The sequence below is a fragment of the Mytilus californianus genome, unplaced genomic scaffold (assembly GCF_021869535.1).
Source record: "Mytilus californianus isolate M0D057914Y unplaced genomic scaffold, xbMytCali1.0.p SCAF_2, whole genome shotgun sequence".
NCBI classification, from domain to species: Eukaryota; Metazoa; Mollusca; class Bivalvia; order Mytilida; family Mytilidae; genus Mytilus; species Mytilus californianus.
In genome coordinates this window covers 6,099,110-6,112,445 of record NW_026262668.1, presented here as the reverse complement: position 1 = coordinate 6,112,445, position 13,336 = coordinate 6,099,110, and the positions used below count along the sequence as shown (strand labels likewise).

Below are 13,336 nucleotides of genomic sequence, written 5' to 3'. Positions count from 1 at the left end.
CGAATCAATTACTTGGAAGGACCAATCAAATGCGAAGCTGGAGCATTGAACACCAAAAATACCGAAAAAGAGTGTTAAAAATGAAATGGTCTTTGATTACAACTTGTTTTGTCTTCCTCCCATTTAAAACTATTTTCGAACATTCTCGACAGCCATGTAGTAGTTATTACGTTTTCTTGCTTACTTTCACATTGCAAATCCATCTTGGTCCTAAATTTTTTTTCCGATTGTTTCTCTCGAGAATCTCTATTGGATGATTTATTTTTCTGATGAATTTTTGCTAGTCTATTTCCACGTTTATTACCAGTTAGTTTGTCCACCTTAGCCGTTTTGGCTTCCATTATCGATGCATCCTCTTGATCTCTTACCTGCATTGTAAAATTAGGACACTTCTAGTGTGAGTAATAAAGCAATCATAAATTTTGTAACGGAAAATTATACTAATGCTCATTTTATATTTTCCTGCTATACCAGTCAACACCAGAGGGTTTGATAATATCCTCGTTTTTGAAAGCATGGAATACGATGGAATTTCCATAGAGCAACACGACGGATGACATTATTCGGGCAGGTACTGCTTACTATCCTGGAGTTGACCCTTTTTTTGTTAGTTTTGTGTTGCTCAATCATTAGTTTTCTGTGTAGGTTTTTGTACATTCATGTGTGTGCGTCCGTCCTTGCTCCTTTATCCTTGGTGTTTTCGGTCTTTTTGACGTACGATTTTCGATTTTTCCGTTTGTATAGTATCTGAAAATATTCAAGTATGCCAAAAATGTTACCAGGGCTAAATAATGTTCATAAAAGATAACAGAATTTCCTAGATTAAGTTTATGAAGTATTTTGACTCCCTTTTGTTTTATGGGTATCTGTAAAGCAGAATTTTGATTTATTTTAATGTTTTTACGGTAATTAAAAAATTGATGGGCATGGAATTATTTAAATTATTTGTGCATCTTTATTTAGGGTGTGGTTAAATTAATTGCATGGTAGGGTTAGACTTAAAGTTTGGATTAAAGTAACATGAGACGATTTTGATTTTGAAATTATCAATTTCTCCCATCTTTGTAGCAATATACCAACTTCCCCTGCATATGGGAAATACATTTCCCCAACTCATTCGGTATTCAAGAGATTGTAGCTACTACTCAGACTTTATAGAACGTCATTTGTGTCTGAGCAGAAGGTTGATGAACCAGGGTTATGTCAAAGAACGTCTCATCCTTTTTCTAAAAAAGTTCATCGGAAGATACTAAGACCTGGTTGATAAATATTCCATATCAGCTTCAAAAATTATACATGATGGTCTTGCAGTATATATTCTAGGTACTGACGTTGTTTATCATGTTAATTACGTGTTATAGTGTTCTTTTATTTGTCTTCGTAAATTATTAAACTTTACTGTTTAGTCCAATTTTGGTAATATCCTTTTGGCGTGGGTCGGTACTTATGTATCCATCCGTTGTATTGTTGTGCTGTGGTCATTTTTTGAATTCCTGTCTTTTATTTTTGCTTATGTTTTTTGTCTATATGCTATTTTGTTTTCTTTGTTGACATATTTTTTTTTTATTATAGTGATTAAGATTATAACACAATGTTGACTGCTGTACCCCTAGTTTGGACATTTTTACCTATTATGTCTGTTGGTTTTTTCACACATTGTTGTCACTATAATGGAATTGTATGTGACTGTCATACAAATGAGAGCTAGCAAGGTTTAATACACCATTTTCTACTTAAGAAAATGCCTGTACCAAGTTCCGAATATGACAGTTGTTTTCCATTCGGTTGATGTGTTTGAGCTATTGATTTTGCCATTTGATAAGGGACTTTCCGATTTGAATTTTCCTTGAAGTTCGGTATTTTTGTTATTTTACTTTTTATTACCTTTTTGAAATTCGTCTTGAAACCAATGGTAAATATATATATCGTAGTTTTGAATATTTTCTTAAATACTAATTAAAAATTATTTGGTAGATTCGAAATTTTCTTTGTCACTTTAATGAAATATAAATATAATCCACGAAATTTAGTTATACTATACCTCCTTCTTCATTGGTTTAAATGCAGTGTCCACTCTATTTACTACTTTGTTCATGTACATACCTTCTGCCTATAAATGTGACAAAAGATCTTCAGTGAGGTATTAATAAAGGGAGTATATAGCTGTACAGTTGAAATATAAATGATTAATTTTTTTATACGCGAAGGTACTCATTTTTGTGGATTTTTTTTGTCAGGGTGAACTATGGATTAGATTGTTGAAACACTCAAATATTCTATAGTTTTGTTTGCGGATTTGTTAAAAGCACGAAATTAAATATTCTAATTTTTTTTTTAATTTTCTTCAATCTGCAACAATTACATTCATCTACAGCACCATAAATTGAGGGGAAATACATAAAAGTGAAAGTTTCGTATACACATAAACAAGCAGAGTGAATCTACATTGTATGTGTCTTCTGCTAATGACACACCACTCGTCATAAGATTTTTAATTCAAGAAGATAAGCCGGTTGAGATACAGATGTCAATTGCATAACTCCCTATAAGCGATCAATTGACGATTTCGGCCATAATGCAGTATTTGTAAATTATACTTTGCTGAACATTTTCGCAAATAACAGTTTCTTTTCATTTATCATAGTTTGGCAAAAAACACAGAAATGGGTAAAAATCGTCTCTCAAGGACAATACCACTATAACGGGTCAATAGACATTTTCGGCAATTTGATAAATATTATTTGACTTAACATTTTTACGATCCATCTATTATAGTTTCTGGAAAAACACAAGGGCAATAACTCATATTACTGGCCGATTGCAAATTTGACCATGATGATTTATTTGAAGGTCTTTATATGCTGAACATTTATATCCTTTAAAGATTCTTTCTATTTACTATAGTTTCCACAAAAATACAGAGTGGATTTCATCATTCAAAACCAATACATTGTAACTCTAATAAGGGATCAATGGACTATTTCGGTCATGTTGACTTATTTGAAAACTTCATAGTTCTGGTAATCTTTTTCGATTATCTGAAAATTCCACAGGAGAAAGGCATTGCCTTGCTGATCATATTTTATGTTAGTTTTGCACTAACTGCTTTAGTTTTAGTACATATAAGCCAAACACTGAGAAATTCTTCCAAAAAGAATTGTCCAATATCCTGAAAATTTCAGAGAAGATAGACTTTGACCTGCTAATTACGATTTGCTTGCAGGATTTGCTTTTGATTATGAGATATAAGCAAACAAATGCAGATTTACCCTTATGTTCTATTTTAGTAACAGTGGCTATGCTTGAAAATGGATCTCAACCTGGGGTAATTTTTTTAAACTAAATTCCCTGAGAACCATTCAGATAAAGTTTGATAACATTTTGCCCAGAAGTAGCAGAGGAAAAGATTTTTGTAAAAAGATTATAACAGACAAACGGCGTCGATGGACGGCAAGTGATGTCAAAAGCTCACATTGCCTTAAAGGCCAGGTGAGATATAGCGTGATTGATAATAAGTTAAAATCAAAGCAGAAGTTGGAAACAATGCAAAAGAAAAAAAAAAAATAACGACTGATTTATGACAAAAAAAAACCCAACAAAAACAAAAAACGTTGTTGATGATAGTAACCAACGAATAAATAAACTCATCATAGATACCAGGATTGAAGTTTTGTATTTGCACCAGACGCGCGTTTCTTCTACAAAAGACGCATCAGTGACGCTCGAATCAAAAAAAGTTTATCTATACTTCAAGACCATCATGTATTATTTGTGAAGTTGATACGGAATATTTATTAACAAGGTTTTTTTTTTTTTTTTTTTGGTTTCAAACATTTTTAAAAGCGGAATAAAGGAACAATAATTCGTTATTAGCAGTCAGTTTTGTTCGATTTTGTCAAAATGAGCTAAATTCATCATTGGTGTGTTCTTGACCTTTAAGTCAATAATTCAACTAATTTGAATCCGTATTCATGCAACCTTTTAATTTGACCTTTAAAGTAGATGAAGTTGGGTTGCGCATGTTTAAGTTATTGAAAATAAAAGAATGACAGCATTGAAAATGTAAACAAAGAATCCACTAGTACGAACCACTCCATTGCTTGATTTTGTCAGTGAAATATCAATCTGATACAGGTAAAACGATGATTTATACATTTTTTAATGTACGACATGAAATCAAAAAGACCTAGAAAACCGTCATTGCTGCCCACGTGTGTAAAACAGTCAGTTTTGCAATATGCGTTTTTTTTTTATTTTATCGATAAAAAAATAGTAGAGAATATTTTCTAATCTCTCTCTCTATCTCTTATAGAGATGAAAATGTAAAAGAAGAGATCAACTCCATTCCTGTTCGACATTTATCATCCAGTTTTACTCTTCTACTTATAATTTGACAATAATACAATTCAATACTTTTTTTATGATAATTCTCAACATTGATTTGAATTTAGATACACATACCTGATTTAGATTCAAATCAACAATTAATAACCGATTATCATGTACCATGCCGTATTGTTAAAAAAAAGAGTAAATAGCAACTATGGTTTATTAATATTTGTATGACATATAGTCAAAAGAGATACATTTTACTATTCACCTGGTATCTCACCAATGCAGAAGTCTTCAAAATATGATGACAATTTGATTATATTAGTGAATTTACACCAATTTTACCATTACTTACTAGATAAACTAATGTGTTTCAGACGGATGCAGATATTTTTTATACTTGTTGTTATCAGTTTCTTAATTTTATTAGCAAATATACGTACTTGTTGTTGGAATAGCGAAAAATCAGGCTCTACCGAGAGAAAAAATTTCATCATTATACGACATCACAAAGATGGAATAATTGATTTAATCCTGAACGAGGTGTTATTGAGATGTCAGACGACGACATAAGGAAAATAAAATCTAACATTTTTACCTTACCGTTTGTTTTACCAAAGTTTAATTTAATATTTTTCATGACCTCCAAGTCAGGTGGCACCTTTTGGAAAAGACTGTTTCAGATTCTACAGGGAATCACAAAAAAAAATGCACCCGATCCTCGGAGAAGCGGACTTATTCCCTTAGCGTATTTTGATGCTAAGGACATCAAAGGAATGATGCTCAATAGTGCATTGGCAAAGGCAGTATTTGTTAGAGAGCCACGAGAACGAATGCTGTCATCATATCTTGACAAAGGTACAGATAAATATTTCATGCGCGTGATGTGTCGATACATTCCAAAATCTTTCGGAGATTTTTTGAAAATTATTCGAATTTGTAAAAATCCACACTTTGAACCTCAAGTTCAGATATCAAATCATTTGTACAAAAACATGATGCTTGGCAAAATGTCAAACATTTTTGAATTCACAGAAAAGGTATAGAGGAAAATTAGCGCTTGTGATAACTCTGTGAAATTATGGCTCAACTCAAAAAGTATTGATCAGACAACGAGGCCACATGCTACAAATGCAAAAAACAAATTGTTATATTTTTATAAGAATAAGGATCTCCAAGATCAAATATTTCAAATATATTCTGATGATTATGAGGTGTTCAACTTTGAAAAAAAGTATTTTTGACGCTGACCTAATCTGACACCTCAACTTCAAGCGTTATCAAATGGTTTTTAACAGCCAGCTCTACTTTACAAATGCTTATACAAATACATGATAAAAAATAAAACAATAGATATCATAACGTTGAATGAATTTTATTAGTTAATACATCATTTAAAATAATGAGGGAAACAAATAAGGCTCAACCCAATTAAAAACATTAATGTGACGATGAAGCATTATGCTACTGTTACTGTTTCCCTGCCACCAGTTGACGTTTATAAAAGTACCGATCTACACAACCAAATGCGAGTAAAGTTTTTTGGCTGCTTTCACTATTGATCTGATAGTTTCATAGTTGTTTCATAATGCATAAAACTACTTATTTGGTCATGAAAATTCAAAACATAGGACATAGCTTAAAGTCTAGACATATATTGGAAACCTACATATCTTGTGTTTGTCAACATATTTGACTGAACACATTTATGGTTCTTAAGTTAGTGTGAGTATAAATTTTCCACTTTTTATTCTAATTTCAATTGTGATGCAGTTTTTCACCGTTAAATAGCATATAATAATTCCTTCGTCGGTGTTCATTTAGATCTGTAAAAAATCTTAATGTCAGAACTAAAAGGTGACCGAACAGGCCGTAAACCGTACATTTACAAGGCACATGGTATTTTCCTAAATTTTGCATAACATTCCAAGGTTTTTTTATTGAGTTTCTCTGTACAAGATAACATACTTTTGAACATTGCACATTAAACGTCCACTTACTGTCACTAAGTAAACATGGGCAAAAGTGAAATACAAATTTGAAATAAATTTTTTTTTCAAAATTGATAAAGTGTTTGTTTTTTAATGAATTCAAAGGCTCTAAAAAGCCAGGCGAGTTCAACAAATCATTTCATATTACAGCTTAGATGTTTGAAAAGTGCAAATTTATTTATGCACATTTCATTAATCATATTTGCATTCTTTTGTAAAACAATAATAATAAAAAAGAATAACAGCTTGTGTTTATCGCTTAGTCGTCATATGAAATACATTTGCCAATTTGATTTCATTGTTATCTCTTTAGTAAAGATTGCATATACAAAGACATTTTTAATTATCAGGTTATAAGGGCTCATGCGTTTTCATCTGTTTTTTTTTACTATGGTGTATATGTTAAAAATGGATTTACGAGTTTTGAATATCGGTATACTATGGTTGCCTATTACTTATTGTTTAACAGATTTATAACAGGGCAAATAAAGGCAACAGTAGTATACCGGTGTTCAAAAGTCATAAATCGATTGAGAGAAAACAAATCCGGGTTACAAACTAAAAAGAGAGGCGAAAAAATACAACAAATTCTCCGAAACTGACATTATCAAGATGCTTGATTTCTTGATTGACAACATATTTGTTACGTTTGAAGGACGTGTTTTTCAACAAACAATCGGCATTCACATGGAAACCAACTGTGCTCCACTTCTTGCCGACTTGTTCCTTTATTCATATGAGGCTGACTTCATACAGAAACTTCTTAGGAAGAAAGAAAAAAAGTTAGCAGTATCCTTTAACTTAACTTTCCGATATATAAATGATGTTCTCTAACTAAATAATTTAAAACTTGGTGACTATGATGAACGTATATATCCCATCGAACATGAGATAAAGGATACAACAGAAACAGTTACATCTGCCTCATATCTTGACTTACATCTATAAATTGACAATGAGGGTTGGTTGAAAACAAAACTTTACGACAAAAGAGATGATTTCAGCTTCCCAATTGTGAATTTTGCATTTCTATGTACAACATTCCAGCAGCGCCTGCATACGGAGTATATATCTCCCAGTTGATATGATATTCCAGGGCTTGTATTTCCTATCATGATTTCCTTGATAGAAGGTTACTGCTCACAACGACTTATAAGTTTGAATGTCCCTCTGGTATCTTTCGCCTCTCTTTCACAAGGAAGCTATTAAACCAAGAGTTCCAAGTGATGAAGTTGAAATTCTGCCTTCGTAAATTTTACGGACGCCATCACAAGTTGGTTGACCGTTATGAAATATCCGTTTCACAGATGACAACGGATATGTTCCAATTTTCGTAACTACAATCCCGTTCCTTTTTTCCCGAATGTGAACTACCGAATTAGACTTATCACCGGGTTTGTACTAACATGAGCAACACGACGGGTGCCACAGGTGAAGCAGGATTTGCTTACCCTTCCGGAGCACCTGTGATCACCCCAACTTTTGATGGGGTTCGTGTTGCTCAGTATTAAGTTTTCTATGTTTTGTTTTGTGTACTGTTGTTTGTTTGTTTTCTTTTTCTTTTTTAGCCATAGCGTTATCAGTTTATTTTCGACTTATGAGTTTGGGTGTCCCTTTGGTATCTTTCGCCTCTCTTTTTCGATTACATTATCATGGCAAAGAACGGAACACTAAGAAATGTCACACAACAGTACAAAAAACTCAAAATAGAAAACTAAAGACTGAGCAACACGAACCCACCAAAAATCCGGGGTTGGGCTCAGATGCTCCGGAAGGGTAAGCAGATTCTGCACCACATGTAGCACCAGTGCACGTGTAAGTAAATGAAGATTTTTCTTCATTACTTCATTACTTTATTAAGGTTTATTGTAATACCCCTTTATAAATACTCATTTAATCTATGACCAATTAGTGTTCTATTATTCTTAAAAGATAAAATTTTAGGAATTTCATGTAAAATACTTGAATTTCGAGTTGCCACTATAATATGAACGTGAATACAGTAGATATTCAATCTGTGTTTCATAAAAAAAGGAAAGAAAAAATTAAATGACTGCAATGAACTATTAAAAACTATCATCACCCATATAAATACGTTAAGGTTTAAACAGTACATATTTGGTTACGTTCGATGAATGTACATATATACCATATCTTCACATGCTTGTAAGGAGTAGAAATGTGCATGTAACATGCCAGGTAACCGACTTTTAATAATAAAAACTACAGATCTATGAAAATGATAAAACAAGAGTTTCATTACATTAGGTATCAGATTAAGGTCCATCATTAAAGCCATTTGGGAAACATATACGTTTTTACATCACCGATATGCTGAGTATATATACAAAACTTAGCAATTGGAAAAGTTCTTACACATGGTATGACATAAATATTTAAAATATCAACGTGTTTTGTGTTTCAAAAATGGTCTTCGACTCAAAAGACTGTTTAAACATTTAATGATATGCAAAAATAAAACGTAAAAGCTGTAAATTCTCCTGCCGCTTTATAATGGGAGGTTTGCTAACCTTTTGTTGAGTTTGAAATATATGCGTTTAAATAGCAGAAAGAATTTTTTTACCGTCTTTTCAAAATTTAGATGTTCAAATAATTAATATTACAAGTCTGTAAAAAGTAAGCATTTTTTCAAATAATAATATGTAATAGTAATGCACGAATTCAATGCGTGTACAATCTTTCGAAATAGTTTTAAAGATCTCGGGTGAAAACTGGAGGAGGAGTTGATAACACATCAATACTGTCTATTCAAAAAATGACCCTAGTTAAGACAAACGTGTAAAAATTCCAAAGAAAACTCTTTATAAGTAGATGTAAAACCTCAGTTTCATATCTGTGTTAACTATCTACAATTAATAATTAGAAAACAAGTGCACCGCATTTTCATTATCGTCACTAATGGTATCCCAAGGACAATTTAAGAAGAGTTCAATAATTATTGCTTTCCTTTTCGTATAGATTCAATGCATGTGGTTTTGAAAAGTTTGATACGGATTTTAGCTCTCATATGCATAAATAATTAAATCCCTTCGATTTATAGAACCTGACGACTGGTATTGATATATTTTTTAAACCTTAATTGGATTGCGCATCAATATGGAAGATTCATATTTGCATGCTGTCCAAAGTTATCGTATTCCCTATACGAAAAGCACTTGTCACATAAAAAATGTAATTTACATAAAAAAAGATATGTTTACCTGCCATTGTTTCATTGCATCTTCTAATGGTTTCATCTTTAGTTCCCACTTTGCTCTAGTGTGGTTTGCAGACAACTCAGCCGCGCAGGCCAATGTTCGTGTTATTTCTTTGCCATTGTCCATGATATTTTGTACTGGTCCTAATGAAGAAGAAAAACTTGAAGAATATGCCCAAATTGGGGTAGGTTTGAATTAATTAAAGTCATGATTGTATCGGACACCTCTGTTGACATAAGCATACACTGTTTGAATCAATTAAAGTCATGATTGTTACACCAAAGAACCGTCATATATAGCATGCTTTCTCAGGTACGATTCATTCCAGGTTTTTTCAACCAGTTTGGTATAACCCAATAAGTTTTATGGTTGTATAAAATAGATGGCAATCAACTGCTTAATTACTAAATTCTGCATGACTAATGAATTGTACACAAACACAAACAGAGTATATCCAAATAGTAATAAATAACAGATAAAAATTTAAAAAAAGGGATGTAAAAAGGACAGTAAAATCATGGAACAATACATGTATGAAAAAAAATCAACGAAGCCTGCTACGCTCAACAACCTTTTGAAACTAATTTAAAAGCATGGCAATACGAACTTTAAAACCGGAAGTAATATAATTCTAGGGACAGCAAAACTATCCTACTGTGCATGCAACACCTGTCTTTTTGTCCATAATAGTAACAAGACTTTTATCAATATTAATAATATTTATATATCATAATCTAGTGCAACTAGTTTTTGACAGCGAATGTGAGATGCAGATTGTTTTAGATACAAAGAAACACTTTTAAGGTGGTACCTAACACTACAGGGAGATACCTCTGTAAAAATCAGCTAAACGTTTTAATTACGTTGTATTGTTAAGGAAATATCAAGCTTCTCAATGATCAAAATTAGTGTTTGTCAAACTGCTATATAACCAATGAAATTTTTCTGATAAAGTGGTTGGTTCAAATTTTTTGAAATTTTTATATTTTTATCGAAGGGTCAAAGTAAACATTTTGTCAAAATTTTATGAAAATTAAACGAGCCAAATTAATATTAGTCAATGTGTTGGGTACCACCTTAAGTCGTAGAAACATATTAATTTAAAAAAAAAAATTTTTGAGAGAATATAATATTCAAAAATGTATATGATCTCGCTCCATTTGGTTTTCAATCGATTCCTGCAGGTTTTTATTTTGGTTTGTGTATTCAGATGAATTTAAGAATTTTGTTATACTACTGTTGCTGGTCATTTGGTAACTTTGTCTTATCTTTTAGCTGTATCATTAACAAATCAAAATTTTGAATCTACTGTAATTCATTACAAAAAGTTACGAAATAATCGTAAATAGACCCCTTTGCAAGTTAAATACGGGATCATATATACCAAACATTTCCCCAGGTAAGTGCAAATTCTTACCGAGAAAGAAATACATTAATGTAAATTTCTAAATTTAACTAGAAATACAATTTTATCTCAAGGACATGGATTGAATTTATAACGACTACGCGATACACGGAATACACCATTGTCGGTTCCGTCCATACTTATAGTTATAAAGCATAAAATGCATACCAGAAATAAGAAAAGTAATGGCTATGGCTGTAATATAGGATCTTCCCTCCTTTCCAAAAAATATAGGAATCAGCAGGCAGACGACACATCGGAGCTCAACTGACAGTGCATAACCACATGCCACTCCTAAAATTAGGATTGCTCCAAGAAAATGTCTTGTCTTTTCTTCAAGTTGCATAGGTACAATCAAAGCATAATAAAGACCTAAACACAAAGAAATAACACGTGTAAACAAATTCAAACATATGCAAAGTGTTATAAAGTTCACCGCACTTTATTATCGTATCATCTGTTACAGTAATTATAATTGACAGATCAGCAACTCTCCCATGTCTTCACGTTCTTAAATAAACATAACTTAAGAGTTCAATTAAATTTCTTATACACATATTGTCATTCTGTAGTCTGACCATCAAACGATGTACTTGTTAATATATTAGTTATGGAAACTGGATTGTATTATTATAAGGCAAATATATTACACAATTGTTCAAGTATGTTTCGAAATTAAGTCATTGGCGCTGTGTTTGTTAACTATTACTAGGTATTATTGGGTTAAACTTGACAATGGCAGATTTTTTTCAAATTGTTTTATCCCAAGTTAGGCCTACCTCAAACCTGTCCGCTATTTAAAGACTTTATTTCAATCCAGAATATATGTTATAAGTTCCAGTTCCCCAAGTATGACATTCTTCAGTCACTATAAATGTTTGTTATGTTTTGCCCTAAATATATATATTTTATATAGTTTTGTATATTGTTTATTTGTTATTTTTCTTTTTGTCCTTTTCTTTTTTGCCATGGCGTTGTCAGTTTATTTTCGACTTATGAGTTTAAATGTTCCTTTGGTATCTCTCCCTCCCTTCATAAGACTGTTACCAAAAGTCTGATACATCGTAAGATTTATTGGCAATCAAAACACATCTCCCTATATTTAATAAAGACTTACCATATGCTAACAGAAAACCAAACGGAAATCCAAGTGCTGTTTTAATAGGCGTATATGAATCTGCTGGTCCCGTGAAGAAACTGTAGCAATGTTTCCCAATGAATCTACATATTCCTTCAGGACAACCTGCAATTTATTTGAAAAATCAAAAATGTTTTACAGCTTTATTTTCATAATTTTATTTCATCATGTTATCTAAATTCTATTTTTTATTCACCTATTTTGTTTTATAAAATCATTCATTTCATTTACAAAGTAGAGTACACTTAATTTAACATAGTCGAACTGCAGCTATGTATATAATAGTTCAAATTCAAATGTTTTATTGTCATATAGATATTAAAGATGATTGGTGACATAATGAACATAATATACAATAAGCATGGAACATACAAATAGATGAATATAAACATAACCAGGTTGTTTCCAAATCGCATATTAAATCAAGCACTCGGATTCTAATAGACGTACTTGGAAATCAATAGTATAAAACTGAGTCTACACAAGAAAGCAAAGAATTCGACAATTATTGTATATGCATTGCAACTACTACAGTTCAACTTACCCAAACAAAGATGTTCTTTTTTAGGTTTATTCCTGAATTTAACACCCTCTCCTAATAAAGCGGCGTCTTCGCCGTCTCCATCTGGTTTTTTCTTTAGGTCATACGTTTCGTCTTTTCCGCTTTCACTGTCAGTGTCGGAATTACTTCGTATCCGGTGTGAATCATTGACTTCAACAGACACACTGTCATCTGAACTTTGGGCAACACTGTGGTTCGAATTTTTGTCTCTCACGTGCATCTGAGAAACGCTGTATCGGAAGCCTCTGTTGTCATAAGCATACACTGTAAAAATGAGTTAACTGATAATAACGTTTAAACTTTAATGGCCATTTCTAGGGAAATAGCGCACCAAACATGTTTTTGAACTCTTAGATTGGAGTCATTAAATCACCCAGTTCAAGTGTTGTTTCATTTTGCACGGTGTAAGTGTTCTCAAAGTGGTGACATTTAACTTCCCTGCAACCCAAATAAAGGGTTTCCTCGCATCTGGAAGTGGGAATGAAAACGCTAGTCTAGGACAAATTCAACAACTGCTGGTGTAACAAAATACCACTTGAAACCTTAAATATGGTCAAGTTTACATCAAATGTGGTGTATGGATATAGGACTTTGGGAATAAACATTCACAGTTATCTCGATTGTTTTATTGGCACATCTTTAATAAATCTCTTTTTTACAGACTATGTACGGTTAAGAGCTTGATATATT

The 13,336-nt window shown here is 32.1% G+C and overlaps 1 protein-coding gene across 1 annotated transcript in view; it reads right to left on the bottom strand.

The window, feature by feature from the left end:
- LOC127729160 (E3 ubiquitin-protein ligase DCST1-like) overlaps positions 1 to 11,310 on the bottom strand; it is a 33,041-nt gene extending 21,731 nt beyond the window's left edge. The window contains exons 1-4 of the mRNA XM_052236834.1: positions 11,115 to 11,310; positions 9,545 to 9,684; positions 2,042 to 2,110; positions 185 to 368 (exon numbers count right to left, since the gene is read on the bottom strand). Of these exons, the coding sequence (XP_052092794.1) occupies positions 185 to 368; positions 2,042 to 2,110; positions 9,545 to 9,684; positions 11,115 to 11,292 (571 nt within the window). The 5' untranslated portion in view covers positions 11,293 to 11,310. The remainder of the gene's footprint in view (positions 1 to 184; positions 369 to 2,041; positions 2,111 to 9,544; positions 9,685 to 11,114) is intronic.
- Between the last annotated feature and the right edge of the window lie 2,026 nt (positions 11,311 to 13,336).